The 21,570-nt window shown below is 31.2% G+C and overlaps 2 protein-coding genes across 2 annotated transcripts; both read right to left on the minus strand.

Moving 5' to 3' along the window:
• Positions 1-3,951: 3,951 nt before the first annotated feature.
• LOC126898152 (uncharacterized) lies at positions 3,952-4,654 on the minus strand. Its single transcript, XM_050672098.1, has 2 exons — positions 4,267-4,654; positions 3,952-4,202 (listed from the first exon to the last, which is right to left on the minus strand). Exons 1-2 carry the CDS (start codon positions 4,622-4,624, stop codon positions 3,952-3,954), a joined length of 609 nt encoding a protein of 202 aa, XP_050528055.1. The 5' UTR covers positions 4,625-4,654.
• Positions 4,655-18,661: 14,007 nt separating this feature from the next.
• LOC126898153 (uncharacterized) lies at positions 18,662-20,540 on the minus strand. The gene is made up of 2 exons (XM_050672099.1): positions 20,090-20,540; positions 18,662-19,677 (listed from the first exon to the last, which is right to left on the minus strand). Exons 1-2 carry the CDS (start codon positions 20,538-20,540, stop codon positions 18,662-18,664), a joined length of 1,467 nt encoding a protein of 488 aa, XP_050528056.1.
• Positions 20,541-21,570: the final 1,030 nt, after the last annotated feature.

Consider the following 21,570-nt stretch of genomic DNA (forward strand, 5'->3'; position numbering starts at 1 on the left):
AGGTAAGGGGTGCATATTTAAAGTACAATAAATCGTTTGCAGACATATCTTCAGGTAGATTTATTTGTTTAATATCGTTTTCTTTACCACTCAAAACTTCGGAAATTTTACAAATAACATTGTACCCAATATTTTTGTCTAAAACACTTTTTAATTTTTTTTGAATCTGAGTTGTATGGGGCCCTTCTAATTTCATAAAATTTTCCACNTCATAATACTTTTTAGTTTTATTTTATTTTTTAATTAAATTTTCCTTAGCAATCCTGTGCGCCGACTGCATTTTACGCTTCATTTCATAAGCATAATTATCATGATTTTAACAAGAACTCACTTCTCTACTCAAACCTATAGGTAACTTTACAGGGTTACCATATAAAAGTTCATATGGTTGATATTGGGTACTCTCATGTACAGCAAAATTATAAGCAAAAATAACAAATGGTATATGTTCACACCAATCCTGTGCATGCAAATCTACAGTATGTCGCAACATCTTTTTTATTGATTTATGAGCTCTTTCTAAACTCCTATTTGTTTGTGGACGATACAAGCTTGCTAAAGACTTTTCTAATTAAACAATTTTGCACACCTGTACAAATATATTACTAACGAATTCAGCCCCGTTATCTGTGAGTGTCGACTGAGGTATACCATGGAGACACACGAAATTTTCAACGAAAGCTTTGGCGATAGTATTGGCTTTATGATCTACCATTGGTTCTGCAATTAGGAATTTATTTTAATCATCCTGCATAGTTAATATGTATGAATTGTTTCGATATGTAGTTGGTAGTTTCCTTACTACATCCATAAAGATTTTCTCGAATGGCCTCGTTCTAATAGTGGTAATTGCCATTGGAATTTGAGTTTACCTAGAATTTTTATTCTTTTGACAGGACTCACAATTTTTTATAATAAGTTTTATATCTTTTTTCATTCCTTTCCAGGTCACTTGTTCATTTAACCCTATTATAAGTTTTATGGAGACCTAGATGCCCAATTACAATAGAACTATGACTTGCCTCGATAATTTTACGTTTATCTACTTCACTAAATGTGTCATTTTTATATATCAGTATGTTGACATTCGTTATCCTGAACATTTGTCTTATCATTGCCCTTATTTGTTCCAATTTAACATTTTGGCATTTCCGTAGTTTATCTTCGACATTGCCAATTTATCAATATTATTTGTTTTACAGAAGGTTTTTAATTTTGTAAAACACGCATATATTTTATCATAGGAAAGGGCCCCTTCCGGAACCTCTTCCGTGGTTATCAAAAAAAAAAAAAAACAAGTATCGGTTTCATTTTCAAAGTTATGACATCCACTAATTTCAGTTTATCAATTTTGCTCTCTTTTATACCAAACTTATCACACGCCTCTTTAAATAACATATTCTATATATATTTTATAATTATGGAAATCATTGGTCGTTTCCAGGATATTTCCCTTTATTTCCTTGACTTTTGTATTTAAAATAATTTTTGTACTAAAATCATCATTAAATTTATTGGTTAGTCAATTAAACTTAAAGGGACACGTGCGTAACCTATTATTCTACTATTTTAAGTTAATGTTACATACGGATATGGGTGTTTTATATCTATCATCTCCCATAATAATGTGTTTTATTAGAAAAATCATCATTATAAAAATACAAATCAAATAAAATTGTATGTGCTAAATATCTATTACAAATGTGCGGCCAAATCGAAATTGAGCACGTTCTCGCGCTTTGCACAATAATACATATAAAATATAATTTGATTAATATAATATTAATGTATAATAATAAAATATGGTGTTAATATAATGAAATAAAAGTAATTAATAATGCTAGTATACTATATAAATATATATATATATATAATGATTTAGTGATAATGATATAAAATAAGTATTTTAATAAACATGTAATTAAAATGTTTCTAAAAATAAAATAAAATATATAAAAGTGTATAAATGTATAATAATTAATTTAATAATTTGACAATAAAATGATGTACTTAATATACTAATGATTATCATCATACTTTTAAAAATATTAAGCTATATAAATAAAAATAAACCATTATAATATAATAAAATATTATTTTATTGGGTTTATTAACATATAAAAGATATATAAACTTTTACCTATAAAATTACCTTTGGATTATATTATTTACTTTTATTGATATGAATGTAATAAGATTATGGTTTTTTTTTATTGATTTGTTATAAAATTTTCATTTGACAATTGATGTTAGTAGTACCAAGATCATATATTTTTGCTATTGTTTTTTGATTTTATTTTTTATTTTCTTTAGTTTCTATTTTAGATATTTTGTTTTTTTTGGTTTTTTCAGTATTTTTGTTTCTTTTTGGGTTTGTGTATCCATATTCAAAGTTTATAATAGTTGATGTGTTGTCTTTTGAGTTGCTTTCTGTTTTAGTTGATGAAATTATAGCGACTGGTTTACTCTCAAATATGAGTGATCCTGTCTTTATTTCTTTTTGTTGGCAAAATCTTAAATATGGTATTTTATTGAAGTTGATAGTGGCTCGAAAAAACCTCTAGTTATTTTTTCCATGATTGCTAAAATTACTTAGCCAGAGTCACAATAATTTATACAACTATAATTTTTTCTGTATATTTTCCATTGTGAATTTTGATGTGACTAATCATTAACAAGTTTTTTTTATTGAAAAGTTAAATTGTTCTTGATATTTATTGGATGTATCATAATTAATGATTTTATTATATTTTATATTAACAATTGTTAGTAACCAATAATTATTTAAATGAAATGGAAATATAATAATTTTAGTGTTGTTAATTTATCTGGATTTGTAATATTTAATGTTTTGGCACTGATATTTTTCAATAAAAATACTGAGTCAAATATTTTAAATTCATTAGGTGATATTGATTGTAGCATTTTCATGTAAAAGTTGATCATATTGTGTGAGTAGTGCATTTTAATGGTCTATTTGTAATTCTAATAAAAATTACACAAAATATGAGATTATATTGAAGTAATCTTGATTGAAAAATTGATTGAAGTTTGAAGATATGTTTAAAATAAAATTTATATAATTATAATGTTAAAAAAAAAATTATTTATGATTGTAGTATTATTAGAATTCAAAAAAAAATTTAGTCTAAATACTAAATACTAATTTTTAGTATAAACTACTACGATTATAATTATTTATACAATAAAGTTAAAAATATTAAAATATGTTGAAATAACTTATCAAAAAAATTGTGATATTACAATTATTATTATAAACTGATCAGCCCCAATCTCTCTAATTAGTGGACTACTAAAGGGGTAGAGTTTAGATCCGTCAGCACAGTCTAGCTCAAAAGTAGCAGACTGAAGGGTGGCTCCTTGTCAGCCACCAGCACAACTACTTTTTTACACACAAATTTTAAGAACACGGTGAATATAAAATATTTGCGCTAAGCCCAGATTTTTAAATAGTTATTTTATTTAAGAAACGTATTAAACACAAAGACAAATATAATATAAAAATTTAACACAAAAATTAATTAAATCTTACAAAAATATAAAGTTATTCTTACACCAACGACCTAACTCGTAACTCCACGTTTCTTCGACAAAACGTCCAGTCCCGTCTCGCCCAGTATCGTCTCCCTATACTTTTCATGTTTCCCTTTTATATTCTTTTTCCCACCATTATTAATTTGCTTACCCTGCATTTCCCTTTTATATGGAATTATTATATTGCTTAAGAGTTCAAAAATTGCTTACTACTATTGTAAAGCTTTATTATACTAAAATCGACGTAATTCAATACTTCCTCATCTAATTACTACAATATTTATAATGTTCCTCTGTCTTATGGATTAATAATTAACTCACTAAATGAATACAAGTTTATTGGTTTATTAATATTTAAAATATTTTTCTAAAATATTATGCTGATATTTTCTACAATTAATTATCCTTATAGCCGTGACATCCATTTTCCGATTCCACCATAATGTTCGTTATATTATTAAAATTTAACGGAAACATTTTTGCTTCGAAAGGAAAATATTGATAGGAAATATTATTGACTGAAACCAATAAATTGTACTTTTCTATAATATTTCCATACTGTTCCACTGCTGCTGAATATTGTTCATCATCATAATTGGTCTCCCAATCATCCTCCTCAATGATGGGATAGTCTTCTGGATTGTATTCTAAAGATGCAGTAGATTAATTTTTTCCAATAAGTAGTTTCTGTGTATGTGTTTTTCGTTATACTTCTATCCCATAATCTACTGTTCCAAACAGCGTGCCTGTAATCTCCATTTAGCCTTCCAATGAATGTGGAATTTGGAATGGCATATAAGGCTAATTCCCTTGTTAACCATTTGATGGGTTTGTTTTTAAAATAGTGTACAATATAATACGACCATTCCATCTCGTTATTGGTGAGGTGATAATTATCCCAATGATGAATTCTGAGTGTACAGTTACGACATGTACGTCCCAAGTTTCTTTTGTCACATTTCATGATCAATATTTCCTTTCTCCACCAGGATTTATATGTTGTGGTCTCATAAAATTGTTGACAAAATAGTTCCACTCTATTCCATTCCATTCTTGTTAAATTTAACATAAAAATTAATATTTGATTAATAAAATAAGAGACTAGAGATTTACACTCTAAAATGTTTGATTAAAGTAAATCTAAAGTTAATAATAATGTTAAGGGATTTATAAAGTAAAAATTAAATATAATATTGATTATGATATATTATTATTACTTATATCTAAAAAAATGAGTTTGTTTGTAAAATATTGATCAACATTACATGACCATTACATCATAATGTTCTTTATATTCTTTAAAATCAAACAATAAAATCATAAAATCATACAATATGGGTTAGTAATTAAATAATATATTATATAAGTAAAAAATTTTATGATTAAGAAGGTAGATCTACCATTGTTCTTGTTCAGTGTTTATATTTTCATCGACGTGATTTATGTTTGGCGTTGTCATCATAATGCTCCTTATGTTCTGTAAGACCAACGGAAACATTTTTGCTTCGAAATGAAAATATTGATAGGAAATATTATTGACTGAAATCAATAAATTGTACTTTTCTATAATATTTCCATACTGTTCCACTGCTGCTGAATATTGTTCATCGTCATAATTGGTCTCCCAATCATCCTCATCAATGATGGGATAGTCTTCTGGATTGTATTCTAAATCGAACATGTCAAGGGAATGAAGATTACTTCTTACTGTTGGCTCCATATATGTTAAGATGCAGTAGATTAATTTTTTCCAATAAGTAGTTTCTGTGTATGTGTTTTTCGTTATACTTCTATCCCATAATCTACTGTTCCAAACAGCGTGCCTGTAATCTCCATTTAGCTTTCTAATGAAAGTGTTCTTGTAATGAGTTCTCATTTCAAGTTCCACATTTGGAATGGCATATAAGGCTAATTCCCTTATTACCATTTGATGGGTTTGTTTTTAAAATATTGTACAATATACTGAATTTATTAGACACATACTTCGAAAAATGAATATATTTTTCTTCACTTGATGGTATTAATGATATTCTATTTTTAGTTAATCCTAATTGTGTTACAATAAAATGAGCATCATAGTTGCTCATATTATATAAATAACACGGAACAAATGTTGGTGATTTCATTTTAAGATTACAATTGTTACACATTTACCATTCAAGTGATTATGGTCCGCCACTTTACAATTAACCTCACTGAATTCTAATTTACATAAATCGAAATTTTGTTTTAGGGAGTGTTTTATGATCTTTTCAGCCGTCATAACAATTGGTAAATTTGTTTTAAGAAGCTCTTCGATTTTTAATGCTTCGTTACTAATATCATTAACATAACGCGTAATAATATCCCCAGGTTTACTGTTTTTATCACTTCTATATATTTTAGGTTTAGTTTGAATATTAAAACGCTAAAGAAGTTCTGTTGGAACACTGTCGGCCGCTTTCACTAAAAATCCATAACTCATAGTCATATGTTCGTGAATAACATTTGTGTTATGCCCAATTTTTCTATCGGATTTTACGAGTAAAATCTAAAAGTCAGATTATATTGAAAACGGATGCTCCTGCATTTTAGAACATATATGTTCTTTTATATTTTTAAATAAAAATTTATAGAATCAGATAGATTATGAGAACAAATCCCTAGTGACACGTCATAAACTATTGTTTTACCAATAATTTCAACCACTAGATTTTCGAAATGCATTTATTACGAGGGTGAATCAAATATTAACGGGACTTGATTTTTAGAAATTTTGTAAGTACAGTAACAAAAATTATGAACATACTTTATTTTTCTATATAAACTCCTTTTCTATTTACACATTTTTCCCATCGAATTGGAAGCTTTTTGATTCCGTCATCAAAGAATGAAACTGGTCGCGTCTGTAACCAATTGCGCACGAACGTTTCTACACCTTCGTCGTCGTCAAAGCGGTGACCTCCCAGTTCTTCTTTAAGTGGTCCAAACATGTGGTAGTCACACGGAGACAGATCAGGACTGTAAGGCGGATGTTCCAATGTTGCCCAATGAATTTCTTCTAATTTTTCTCGGGTTAATGCAGCTGTGTGGGGCCGAGCGTTGTCATGGAGCAAAATTGCACTTCGTATAGGCATGTCTCGCCTTTTTTGTCGATAGGCTAGTTTCACTTTATCGAGCAATTGGCAGTAGTACGCAGCATTAATTGTACGCCGTTCATGGAGAAAATCGATGAGCAGTATGCCTCTGCAATCCCAAAAAATCGTCGCAAGAACTTTACCGGCAGAAAGACGAGTCTTGGCTTTCCGTGGTGCTGCTTCTCCAGGTTTTCGCCACTCCATGCTTGCCTGCTTAGACTCTGGGGTATAATGGTGCACCCACGTCTCATCACAGGTGACAATGTGTCTCAAAAAATCATCACCCTCAGTTCGATATCGTGCCAGAAGTCTCTCACACACTGCAAAACGGTTTGCTTTTTGATCTTCCGTCAAGATGCGAGGAACCCACCTTGCCGACACTTTCCGATACTCCAAATCATCTGAAATGATGGATTGGGCACTCCCAAACGATATTCCGACATGTGCAGCAATTTCCGATATTGTAAGGCGGCGGTCTTCTTCAATCAACTCACGGATCGCATCAATGTTCTTCTCAGTGATGCTTGTTCGTGGTCGGCGTGCATGGGTCTCATTTTGCACTGACTTTCGGCCACCGGAAAATTGTTTGTGCCAGTCGTAAACTCGGGTCCTTGAAAGTGTTTTTTCAGCGAACTGTTTGGTCAATCTTCGCAAAATTTCAGCAGGTTTTACGCCCTCCCGCGACAAGAACTTAATAATGATACGTTGCTCAACAGACGTGTGAACTTCTTGCTCAGACATGATGCTACTGACGGCCGATCTGTTCGGACGAGTCAAACCAACTTACTACCCTCCACTTCACATTCCCACTCAACATATATCACGATGTCACGTTGCTCACTTCACCTCAGAAGCGTTAAAAAGAAAAGTCCCGTTAATATTTGATTCACCCTCGTATATAGATACTCCAATTAAAGAATTAAAAAAAAAATTTTAATTAAAACAATTCATAGAATATAAAATTAAAAAAATTAACTGCATTAATAATTCTTAAGTATTTAAAACTAAAAAGAATAAAATATAAAGTTGTTTTTTTTTTTTACATTACTATGAAAGAGTGAGATAAAAAATACCAAGTGCGAAAAAGATTCTAAGTCAGAGAGAGCACAATCGCGAAACAGTCTGGTGCAGAGACGCTTCATGACTAGATTTTTATAAAAAAAAAAAATTAAAAATAAGGTGGCAAATGAGCTAGAAATCGCTCTTTTATAGGCCTGTTCTATGAGGGGGAGAATTAATGTTTTATATTTTAATTGCACAATGCTTCTCATTGGCTAGTCCATTAAACTTGAAGAGACCTATGCGCAATTATTATTCTACTAATTTGAGTTAATGTTTCATACGTGTTGTAGCGTTACGCTACAGCTTTAGTACCGTTTGTCAGTTGCTAGATAGTCCGCTGGACAGCGCTGTTTGATAATTTTTATTTAAAAGAATATAATATAATGTATTTTTTATTTAATTATATTGATAATGCTAGTAAACCCTTTTATGTTACATATCAGTCCAATCGGGAACTCGCAAATTAAATAAGATATTAAAATACAAATTTATTCATTAGAAAATATTAAAAAATAAATAATCAGTGGGCGATTGGTCTACACTACTCAGGTGGTGGCGGGTGGTATAAAGTACACCTTCACTGCTTAATACATTTATTCATGTTCTTCTTAATGTTAAATAACCGTTTGAATCATCATACTAATATTAATTGTCAACTAGTTTACGTGCATACACCGCTTCACCGGGTAAGTGTCTTTATTTTTTACTCTATATCTTCATATTTAATGTATAGAATTTTCAACGGTGTTTGCAACAACACGTTACCAATCGTGATACAAATGATTATACTTCTACCTTCACCTTAAATTAAGTAGTTCCTAAAGTAAGACTGATGGTAGCTGTTTAGTATATATTCATCTTTTTTTAAATAAAACAAAATAAATTGATTATTTAACGCAATTTGCGTTGTGTTTTCGTATTATTGATAAATTTAAGTTAATAAAAACAAACTTAAAAGAGTAGAAACGTTTCAGTGTATTGGTGTTTTATATTTATCATCTCCCATGATAATGTGGTTTATTAGAAAAATCATTATTATAAAAATATAAATAAAATAAAATTATAAGTGCTAAATATCTATTATAATCACATAGCTTCTAGTTGCGCTTATATAACTAACTATATTTCATTTTTTTAAATATACTTCAATTCAGTTTAAACTACTTAAGACTTTCTATCCCCTACAAAAAATATTAAATACACAAATTATTATTTACGAGATTTGATATCTGAGATAAAAAAAAGTTATAAGCAGTAATATTAATTTATTGATAAAATTATTTGACTTATTTATATTAATATTATTATATATATTATTTATATTAAGAACTTAAAACAAAAAGTTGGTTCTTTAATTAATGATACCTCTTTTTTTATCATAACTTATATATACATAAATATATAATATTGTATATAGTGTCCAGGAAGTAAGGAAACGGGTTTCTATTGTTTTCATTGTTTGAACAACTGTTTCCTTACTTACTGCACATTCTGTATGTATATATATATATATATGAATTTGATTTTGAGAACTGCCTGTAAAGAGTCATATTGATATATGAACGTTTGTTATAATATATGTGACACTTTCAAAACAAATGATGACTTTAATCTTATAATATAAAATAGCGGGCTGTATATAGTTTAATATATCAAGACAGTTATATCACTAGTACGCGCTATAAGTTTGCAAATGTAAAAAGAAACTGGCTGTACTATGCTAACATTTTCAGAAAGATATGTCGCATGTACGAGTTTTTATATTTGCTATGAAAAAGTCATTTGATCGATGTATCTTAAATAAATTGATACATTAACAATTATTTTATTATTAATTATTATACATTATAAGGCAATTGTTGAATTTGTGGTAATTTTAGAGGTACCTTTAATCTAAGAACAAATTTTTTTGTTTGTTTTCTATTTGTTATAGTCATGTACATATTTACAATATGTAAAAACATATTGAACTTATAATATGTAAAAAAAAATAAAATACAAAAATTATCTTTACAACAATAATGTTTTACTAAATCATAAAATGTTCTATTTTTAATATTCTTATTCTAAAAAATTTGAGATGTGCAAAATATATAAAATATAATATACATATATAATAATAATGAGCAATATTCATTCATAATAAACTTAAGTGCAATTTTAATTCTTATAATTTAACAAAATTATAAATGATGATATAAATATTAAAATTGTAATACAGTAAATGCTATAATTCAATAACAATATGGGTTAGTAATAAAAGAAATTATTATTTAAGTAAAAAAAAAATTATAATTAATAAGTTATAATCTACCACTCTTTTTCATCATTTATATATTCATTGATGTCATGTATATTTTTTGTTTCCATCAAAATATTCTTTATATTATTTACAATTAACGGAAACTTTTGTGCTGAAAGGAAAATATTGGTATAAGAAATGACTGGACGAGATTAACAAATCATACCTATTTATTATGCCTTCATATTATTCCACTAACACTGGATATTGTTCATCTTCGTCCTACTCTTTATTATCCTCTATATTGATTGGATAGTTTTCTGGATTGTATTTCAAATCATACATATTATGAGAACGAAGATTACTCCTTATTGTTGGTTCTAGTGTTGTTAAAATGAAATAAATTAATTTATTCCAATAAGTAGTTTCTGTGTATGTGTTTTTCGTTATACTTCTATCCTATAATTTACTGTTCCAAACAGCATGCCTGTAATCTCCATTAAGCTTTCTAATGAAAGTGTTCTTGTAATGAGTTCTCATTTCAAGTTCCACATTTGGAATGGCATATAAGGCTAATTCCCTTGTTACCATTTGAAGGGTATATGATGGATGAAAACTAGTCGGCAATTAATATTGCAATCACTAGTAAAACGCAGTTACTAATTAACATATAGAACAAAACTAATAGAAGAATTATTAGAATTATTAGAATAATTGTACAAGTAGTGACGGTGTACTTTATACTACCCGTCACCACTTGAATAGTGTAGAACGATCGCCCACTGATAATTTATTTCCCAATACCCTCCAATGAATAAATGCGTATTCTAATTTCCTATTTCATTTTCGAGTTCCCGTTAAGACTGATATGTAACATAAAATAATTTACCAACATTACGATAAATATAATAAAAAATAAAAAAATACATTAATTTATATTCTTTTGAATAAAAGTTGTAAAACAGCGCTGTCCAGCGGACTTTCTTGCAACTGACAAAGAGTACTAAAGCTGTAGCGTAACGCTACAAGACGATAAACAGTTTGTTAACATGTAACGATAACGCTTTCCGTTTACTGTCACTGCAACTTCTTCGTTATCAAAAAAAAAAAAACTGGCCTATCACTCCACCAGCCAGAAAATTATACCATACAGTTGTTCTCAGTGGGTGTATTTCGTGTTAGTGGATTACACGTGGGTTTTCAGTCCCCAAAATCCTACAGTTCTGCTTATTAACGAACCCACCGAGGTAAAAATGGGCCTTGTCACTGAAAATTATGTTTTTCGCAAAGTTCTCATTCGCTGCCAGTCTCCTTAGTTCCGTAACGGCTTCATATATTAGGTCGAGTTTTACATCCTCCTGGGTTCTATGCATCAGCGTTCTATCCAGTCCCTCAGTGATTTTTCTTTGTCATGATCCTCTTGTCCGTTCAGCTATGTCCCTACTTTCTTTCACCTTATTAAATATCATTAATACTACATAATATTGTCCAAATCACTGATTAACGTCTTCAGATTTGTATGGACATTCCTTTAAATAAACAAACTCACCAAATTCGTTTTTTTCGTTGTTTGGTAAGTTTTCGAAATTTTATTTTATTTCAAGATACACTTCTTCCCAAGCGTTTTTTGTGCCATTTCTATCTTTATAAAGATCTTGAGATTTATCACATAAGATGGGTCTGCTTTCCACCGCAGAGATTAAAATTTCTGTGTCAATATCCATTATTTATACGTTGATTTTGAAGCGACTTGATTTATAGTTGTTTTGACAAAGGACGGTAGACGATTAAAGTCCGTGTAGTGTGAAAACACTCGTTTAGTCACGTAGACTACTGATAAGACGGAGACAGCACGGCGCCGTCACATTCAGTCGATGACACGGTTGTATCACGGCGACTGTACGGAAGAAATTCGTCCATCGTTTAGTGTGTAAGCCGCAATTACTTTCATATGTCCACTACCATTTAAGATCCGTACGATTAAAATTCGTACGGACGAAACCGTCTAGTGTGAAATGACCCTTAGCTTTGTTTATTTTTTCGGTTGTAACGATTTCTTCAACAGCAAACAAACATTGCTTTAAGTCGTCCACGGTTAAATGGGTTTTAACTACATGACCCCGTATACCTTTTGTCTTAATCTTTTCCATTCCCTCAACATCATAATCATAGGCTTTCGGTGGAAGGCTTATGAATTCTAACAAGCTTTTTCCACCACACTCATCAGACCATGAACCTGGTACTTTTTTACGTAAATTTGAAAAACAAAAATGGTCTGGCGGTAGGGAAGATGTATCGAAATGTTTCAATAACTCTGGGTTCTCTTTGACTTTTGCATAAAAATATTTAGTGAGTACATACAGAATACGTTCCATAAGTAATGCGTCGCATTTTTTTTAAAGAAATTTATTGAACGAAATGGTACAATTACTTAATATTCTTCAAAGTACTGTCCTTCAGCATTAATACACTTAATCCAGCGAGATTTCCATGCAGCGTACGCGCCCTGCCACTCCTCAACCGGGATGCTGTCAAGAACCCTCGTCGTGGTAGATTGGACGTCCTCTATCGTTGAAAAACGGGTTCCTTTCAAGTCTCTTTTCATTCGGGGGAATAAAAAAAAGTCACAGGGGGCCAGGTCGGGATTGTAAGGAGGCTGGGGCACCGTTGCGACACCGATCCTGGCCAGGTAGCTGGTGACAACGAACGAGGTGTGTGAAGGCGCGTAGTCGTGATGCAGCCGCCAGTTCTTGCTGATCTCCTTTCGGACGCGGCGACTCGTCGGTGTGCCACTCCGAACTTAGGCGCTTGGTCTCAGGATCATATTCGAAAACCCAAGTTTCGTCTCCCGTGATGACGTTATCGAGAAAACTGGGATCAGCATCAGTGAGATCGTTGAGTTCTTGACACAACAGCACACGATTTTGCTTCTGATCGTCAGTCAAAATCTTCGGTACGAGTTTCGCGCAAACCTTGCGCATTTGAAAATCAGTGTTCAGTCATTTTCGCACACGAGCGGCATTTTCGTCACAGCGCGTCGATGACGGGCGTCCTTCGCGGTGTTCGTCGGCGACCTCTTCCCGACCTTCTGTAAACTTCTTGTGCCACCGGTTCGACTGCGATCTTGACAGGCAAGCATCCCCGTAAGCCTCCGCAAGCATTCCGTAAGTCTCGAGCGGCGTCTTCTTCAGTTTCACACAAAACTTTATCGCGTATCTTTGTTCTAAACTTTTCTCCATCGTAACCACGACGAGGTGCTCGCGCAGAGCGTCACTAAAACGCACGTCCTACAGCTCCAAGGTCACAGAGCGAACTGCTCTTGGCGGCGATGCGTAGCTAACTTCCCCCTCCATCGACTCCCGCTTAGAGCGAGTCGATCGGACGAATAGTCGCTTCAGAAAAAAATGCGACGCATTACTTATGGAACGTACCCTGTAGTACACTAAAGAATCTGAATCATAAATGATCACATTTTAGACAATTATTATGATTAATATTATTATTATTATTATTTATTACATGTATCACCATACATAAGCATTAGTCGAGCTTTGAAATGTTTTTCATGAAATTATAATGGAAGTCGTACACCAAAGTTTTTGAACTTTCCAAGATACAGAATCCTATGTACACGGGTTTTGTGAATTCAATAATTTTATTGTCCATAACAAATATAGATAGGTTTTCTTTATTTGATACACAATGATTAAAAGTATGTTTTTTAATTAATTTAGCAGCACGTTTTGGATCGCTTACAAGCTGCATTTTTTTTCTGAATTCCACACGTTCCATACAATTGTCTTAATAAAAAAAAAATATATAATATTAATATAATTTATTAATTAGCTATAATATTATTTTCGTATTCACCAAAAACAAAATTAACCAAAAAAATCTTTTTCGAAATAATTTTGAGCATTACTCAATTACTGCATTAAATTTAATATATTTATTAAGCCAAAGGGACTGATTGAATTCTAACACTTTATGCACTTGTAATTATTATCATTGTTATTATTTAAATATAAATACTATTTTAATTTTTAAATGTTACCTTTTTAACTATAAGACCATTTGCCATGGCTTGCTTTAAATTTAAATAATGTACAACATAGTTTTCTTTTCTTTCTAAAGTCGTAAGTAATTTTTTATTTCTCAAATTAGGGGGGCATTTGGTCTTTGGAGGGAACGGCATTTCATCATGGATGCCATGAAGTTCTTTAGGCTATGCAATAGTCACTTCTAAAGCGAGCCATATGGGTGAATCATCAGTCATCTCGCGAACTTATTCCAATAGAGATTCTTGGTCTTGTTCGATCCATTTAAACCCACCTTATGGCAAAAATTGTGACATAGCATATCCGTATAGATTATTTACATCTAAATAAATAATTTCAGACCTGGGTTTAGCAGCATCATAATCCTTCGCTTTTGTGTTATTCGCCTTAGCATATTTCAATACAGATGCCGTTAAACCACCTCTAATGCCCCTTGAAGTAAAAATTTGTTTTTCATAGTCAGATAAGAGTTTGAGCTTTATTCCTGTATGAAGTAGCATTGCATTGAAAGCAAGTCCTGGGACGGTATAATAATAAGATGCCTCTGTCATAAAAATAAAAGAGGAAGAGAGAGATGAAAGAATTAAATAATCGAATATATGTGATATTTATATTTTTTTCATAAAAAAAAGATGAAGGAATAATAATATAATATAGATGTTATGGTTAACGGATTGTTGAAGTACGTTTAGCTACAAGGTGAAAATAAAGCATACGGTATATAATCATGAATTCTTTGTTAAGATACTACTACCACACATGGTTTGTCGTAAAATGTAAATTGAAGGAAAATTACATTCGGATGAGGCACACCTGAGTAATATTCTACAATGGGATGTGCAACGATTATGGAGGAGGATTTTACGACTCTTAATATTTATTGGTCATGCTATATGAATGGGAAACAGTTTGTGTTCACGTAAAATGCTACTGTCCAATTGTTGGACGCCAAGCCTTAATGGCTGAATTATTTTCTTTATGTAGATGTATAAACTTCTATGATTATAATTATTTATACAATAAAGTTAAAAATTATAGAATAATTATAGAATCGTTGCTGTTGTCCTGGTGATCAAATCCGTTGTTGTTGTTTTGCGTAAAAATGTCGAGATTTTCTTCAACAGGTAATCCTTGTGAACAATCCTTTTGAGGTGAAGTCATAATTCAATTGATGCGAAAAAAAATTGAGTACTGTGTAAAATCAAAAAACAATCACGAGCACACTGATTTTTTTAAACGCTTGTTATACCGATAATTATTATCCACCTTTAGCAATTCTATTATTCCCTCGATAAACGTTATTCTTGATTTATCTTAAGTCTATTTTTAATTTTCATGACATACTTAAAAATATAATCTCTTACCTTGTGTCCAGCTAGCTAGCTTGATCGTTAGTTGTAAAAAAAATATAATAAGAAGACTTTTTATTTTATAATCTTATAAAAGTTGTTAAACTCGAAATATTACTTCACTTAAATTCCTTTCTACACTTGGTATCAGAACATATATGTTCTATTATATTTTTAAATAAAAATGTATAGAACCAGATAGATTATGAGAACCAATCCCTAGTGACACGTCATAAACTATTGTTTTATCAATAATTTCAACCGCTAGATGTGCTAGGGTAATGATTTCATCAAACTATCAATATTTTATAAAATTATGTATTTGATATGAGAGTCGACAGAGTTGAGTCCATTCAGTAACATGTTTTTTTATTGAAAAGTTAAATTGTTCTTGATATTTATTGGATGTATCATAATTAATGATTTTATTATATTTTATATTAACAATTGTTAGTAACCAATAATTATTTAAATGAAATGGAAATATAATAATTTTAGTGTTGTTAATTTATCTGGATTTGTAATATTTAATGTTTTGGCACTGATATTTTTCAATAAAAATACTGAGTCAAATATTTTAAATTCATTAGGTGATATTGATTGTAGCATTTTCATGTAAAAGTTGATCATATTGTGTGAGTAGTGCATTTTAATGGTCTATTTGTAATTCTAATAAAAATTACACAAAATATGAGATTATATTGAAGTAATCTTGATTGAAAAATTGATTGAAGTTTGAAGATATGTTTAAAATAAAATTTATATAATTATAATGTTAAAAAAAAAATTATTTATGATTGTAGTATTATTAGAATTCAAAAAAAAATTTAGTCTAAATACTAAATACTAATTTTTAGTATAAACTACTACGATTATAATTATTTATACAATAAAGTTAAAAATATTAAAATATGTTGAAATAACTTATCAAAAAAATTGTGATATTACAATTATTATTATAAACTGATCAGCCCCAATCTCTCTAATTAGTGGACTACTAAAGGGGTAGAGTTTAGATCCGTCAGCACAGTCTAGCTCAAAAGTAGCAGACTGAAGGGTGGCTCCTTGTCAGCCACCAGCACAACTACTTTTTTACACACAAATTTTAAGAACACGGTGAATATAAAATATTTGCGCTAAGCCCAGATTTTTAAATAGTTATTTTATTTAAGAAACGTATTAAACACAAAGACAAATATAATATAAAAATTTAACACAAAAATTAATTAAATCTTACAAAAATATAAAGTTATTCTTACACCAACGACCTAACTCGTAACTCCACGTTTCTTCGACAAAACGTCCAGTCCCGTCTCGCCCAGTATCGTCTCCCTATACTTTTCATGTTTCCCTTTTATATTCTTTTTCCCACCATTATTAATTTGCTTACCCTGCATTTCCCTTTTATATGGAATTATTATATTGCTTAAGAGTTCAAAAATTGCTTACTACTATTGTAAAGCTTTATTATACTAAAATCGACGTAATTCAATACTTCCTCATCTAATTACTACAATATTTATAATGTTCCTCTGTCTTATGGATTAATAATTAACTCACTAAATGAATACAAGTTTATTGGTTTATTAATATTTAAAATATTTTTCTAAAATATTATGCTGATATTTTCTACAATTAATTATCATTTTAAATTTATAACAGTTAGACTAAGTGCAAATGGAGTACTTCTCCCATAATCATCAATTGCTCTTATGGCTATATAAAACATGCCTGATTGGTGAAATAAGATGTCACATGCTATTGGTAGTCGCAGACTAGGTACCCGCCCTATTAAAAACCAAGATGCTGTATTTTCCTCTTTTCTATGACCATATTTCTATTCATTATTACTTTGTGTGTCGGAGTTGGGGGAATTTTTTTTAATCTTAACGGTGCTGGTGATGGTGGATATGTCAATTTTTGTTTTCTTTTTTTTAGTCTATAAATGTAAAATGTGCAAAATATATATAAAAGTATATGACATACATATATAATAATAAATAGTAATATTTATTCATAGTATAATGAAGTGAAATTTCTAGTTTTACTTATGTACTACAAATATAAATAATAAGAATATATTCGAGTAAAGTATTTGGGAGATCAAGATATACAGGGTCCTCCAATAATCATATTAACTAATCATTTTATACCGTTGTTTTCTGATTCGGCCTTTGAAAGTCGAATTTGTCAGTATGAATGGAAGGCCGCACCATTTCTTAAAAAATACAAAGGCAAATTAAATCCAAAGATGTTTTACTTATTGTTAGAAAAATTTAAAATATTATGAATACCTATATTATTAATATTGTAAATCAGTGTAAATAAAAACAAATTTTTTATAGTAATTATGGCTTTTTATTTTTCAATAGATTATACAAAGGATTATATTTTCCTTTTTTATTTATATAGTTATATTTATCGGCCAATTGATCGCCGCTCTGTACACCCGGAGAATATATCGCATGTATTTTATTGACCTCATTTTGAGTTGCTTTCCTCTCGTCTTTTTCTAATCTTTGACTTTTCCATTGATTGTCCGTTAAAATGCCACCAAAGTGAAGGGCATTGTATCCATCAAAATAAAACCGTTCTCTCATTACCATATAATCCGGAACTGGAGGTAATGTCTCATCGGCACTTTTTGCAGCGGCTGTCGGACTGGTTGTCGACGTAGGTTTCAGTGTAGTAGCAATAGGTGGTATAGTAGTAGTAGTAGTAGAAGATATAGGTGATGCAGTTGTACTTGTAGAAGCCAATAATTTTTTTTTGGCGGCCAAATTTTCTCTAACTGTGTTGAAAACGGCCGCCGCAATTAGTTTTCCGCGTCGATTGATTTCAGAGAGTGTTTACCGTAACATGTAGAGTAATTGCCATCGGCTTCGGCCACTCCAGCGGTTACCGCCATTGTAAACAGCTCTTTTTCTATGTTCACATTGCAATCTTTAAAACGAGCCATGACCGTAGGGTAACCAAACTTTACTATACACGTTGTTTCGACTGTATAATAAGCTTCAATGTCTAAAAATTTTGTAGGTACAATATTATTATCTTTGGCCGTAATTTTGGGAACGGGATACACACCGACATGCAAGGAAGGCTGTGCTTCCGACGGTGTATAGTTTTTATTTTTTTCCACTAGTACATGCGACAAGTCTATTAACGATATATGACGACTCGAATCAACATAAGTCCAACTTTTCGAGTTTTCATTCACCGACGAGATGTCCATTGTTTTACTATTTATATTAGTGGAACTATATTTATCTCTTTTAATTTTCAAAACAGCCGACCCGCTCGGGCAAAAATAGCTTGTTCACATTGAAAATAATTACTATTACTGGTGTCTGGCCAATAGTAAGTTTGATAACTGTTTAACGGTCGTCTCAAAAGACCAATTTTGGGACTATATTCGTAATTGACTATAACGGTGCCAACAGCAGCATTTGCGTCAAATTTATTTATGTGTCTGTTTAATCGGGGCCACTGATACCCACTTTGTGCGCCCGTATCCGTATACAATGTAAAATAATTTTGTAAAACAGTTGGCAAATTCATGAAACTACAAGGTAGTGTGTCCTGAGGTTTACTCGTACTGGAATACCAAGCATCGTGCTGTTTCGAGTACGAATCGGGTGCTGAATCTTTAACATCCTGTGGTTCCATAGAATTAGAAGCCACTGTAGTGTACTTTTTTGTCACTCCTGGAACTTTTTTGTTCAATCCAACAGCGTAAACTCCCCATTTATTTTGATTTAATGTGGCCAATTCTGATTGTGTTGTAGCCGTTTCATAAGCCGTTCGAGCGCCCCGCAAAATAACTTTACACATTACCTTATCAATGTAACTGCCCGGTGGTAATATTTTTATTTCGTCCGATGTTAGGTACAAATGACACCTGTCCACTGGAATTTCCGCTAGAGATGTTGTTCCCCAAAATGAGTTGCCAGTATGTTTAATAGGCTTCCATTGTATTCCATACGATAAAAATTCATGATTTTTTGAAAAAACCAAGTACTTATTTTTTGTATCATCAATGGGTCGAGGTATAACCATGTGTAACATATCGACAGCAGAAGCGTTACCAGCGTCAGCGTTAGGACCGATACCCGGAATAGTCGTACTAGCAGTGAGGGCTTCTGCCGTTCCATAATTTGGTTTTTTTTCTGAAGTTCCTCCAGTATCGAGACCAGCTTGTTCAGTAGTACGTTTGTCGCCAGATCCTGCTGCACTTCGTTCTGCTCCGGACATTGTTCTTTCGGAATTCTCTTCCACATGTGACTCCAATGGCAATTCTACAAAAAAAAATAAAAAATTTTAAGAAAGCTCAAAGTTTTGAGTAAAAGTTCAAAAAAGTTCAAAGTTTAATATTTTATTATTTTAAAAGTAAGCTATTGTCAAGACCTTCCACGTGTAGACGTACCGAGTCTGTATCTTAAAAACTCTATTTTATACGATTTTTTAAACATTTTAGTGCAAAATATGAAAATCAACGTACTATACGACTAGTATATACTACCTACGTTTTTTCGGTCGATTTTACAACAAAAATTTTTTTTTGCTTTAAACTTACAGAAAACACTCGGGATACCTAAATATACGTAAAGCAATGACTTTTGAGCATTTTTGGACCAAAAAGTTCAAAGTTCAAAAAAAGTTTAAACTTTCGAAAAAAGCTTTTTCGTTTAAAATATCGTTATTTATTACCTTTACGTCTTGTTTTGGCGTTGGTAAACCAATCTATAGGTTGAGCAGGCTTTTCTGAATTAGGATATAGAGCTTTTGAATTTCCGGTTATTCCTTGCCAAGTCCTTTCCAAAAAATGTTTTGCATACAAGCCAAGAGCCGTTGCGTATTTACCGCCGAAATTAGAATTTTTTACGTTCAACGACCTGTTAGCTGCTTGCAGATCGTAATTTCCTATTTCTTCAATGTTACCCGTGCCTGCATTATGATATTGAACGTCGTGTTCTAAAGCTATCCAGTCTATCTCGTTTGTTGGCAGGCTTTCAGCAATAAATTCGTTTTTTTCATTTGCAACTTTATTACCTGGTCCCGAGAAATCGTGTCCTAACCACGTCAAACCACCGTTTTTCCCCGTATTTTGTTTGTTAATGTAGTCACGATACGTGCCAAGTGCAGTAGTATACACTTGCATTATGCAAAATTTAATGCGAATACTGACCTTTTATACTAATANGGTCGTAATTTCCTATTTCTTCAATGTTACCCGTGCCTGCATTATGATATTGAACGTCGTGTTCTAAAGCTATCCAGTCCACTTCATTTGTTGGCAGGCTTTCAGCAATAAATTCGTTTTTTTCATTTGCAACTTTATTACCTGGTCCCGAGAAATCGTGTCCTAACCACGTCAAACCACCGTTTTTCCCCGTATTTTGTTTGTTAATGTAGTCACGATACGTGCCAAGTGCAGTAGTATACACTTGCATTATGCAAAATTTAATGCGAATACTGACCTTTTATACTAATACACTTCGTATTTTAAAAAGTTGTTTTCCTCAAACTGCGCAATAAAATAATAATANACACTTCATATTTTTAAAAGTTGTTTTCCTCATACTGCGCAATAAAATAATTATACTCGTTTTTATATTTCTTAGAAATTTACATATGTCATTATTAACAACTAGTTATTTATTACTAACGTTGCCAATAAACGCATTTGCTTTAACGAGTGCATTCACCTGCATTTATTAATCATGCTGCATGCTTGCTCAAACCTTCGTGTGTAGTGTTGCCGCCCAGAGCATCAGTTGGCTGATCGGTCACTCCGCCCATACCGCCACCTGTGGTCGTGTATGTACACTACACTGTGATTATGGTCCGCCACTTTACAATTAACCTCACTGAATTCTAATTTACATAAATCGAAATTTTGTTTTAGGGAGTGTTTTATGATCTTTTCAGCCGTCATAACAATTGGTAAATTTGTTTTAAGAAGCTCTTCGATTTTTAATCGAATTCACCAGGATTTATATGTTGTGGTCTCATAAAATTGTTGACAAAATAATTCCATTCCATTCTATAATATAATATTTATTTGTTTACTCCATGGTTCATAATATATTATGTTTTGTGTTTTTGTAAAGAAGGTGCGTGTATTATTGATCATTTTATTAATTATAACTTATTAAATTCTTCTTTTTTTTTTTTAAATTTAATATAAA

This window comes from Daktulosphaira vitifoliae, unplaced genomic scaffold (assembly GCF_025091365.1).
Source record: "Daktulosphaira vitifoliae isolate Bord-2020 unplaced genomic scaffold, ASM2509136v1 Scaffold_2, whole genome shotgun sequence".
Lineage (NCBI taxonomy): Eukaryota > Metazoa > Arthropoda > Insecta > Hemiptera > Phylloxeridae > Daktulosphaira > Daktulosphaira vitifoliae.

Excerpts from the sequence above, each read along its gene's own strand:
- LOC126898152 (XM_050672098.1), bottom strand. The coding sequence starts at position 4,624 with ATGTTAAATTTAACAAGAATGGAATGGAATAGAGTGGAACTATTTTGT. Across the intron at positions 4,203-4,266 it reads CAGTAGATTATGGGATAGAA|AATACAATCCAGAAGACTAT; the intron begins GTATAACGAAAA and ends CTGCATCTTTAG.
- LOC126898153 (XM_050672099.1), bottom strand. The coding sequence starts at position 20,540 with ATGCAAGTGTATACTACTGCACTTGGCACGTATCGTGACTACATTAAC. Across the intron at positions 19,678-20,089 it reads CGCCAAAACAAGACGTAAAG|AATTGCCATTGGAGTCACAT; the intron begins GTAATAAATAAC and ends TTTTTTTTGTAG.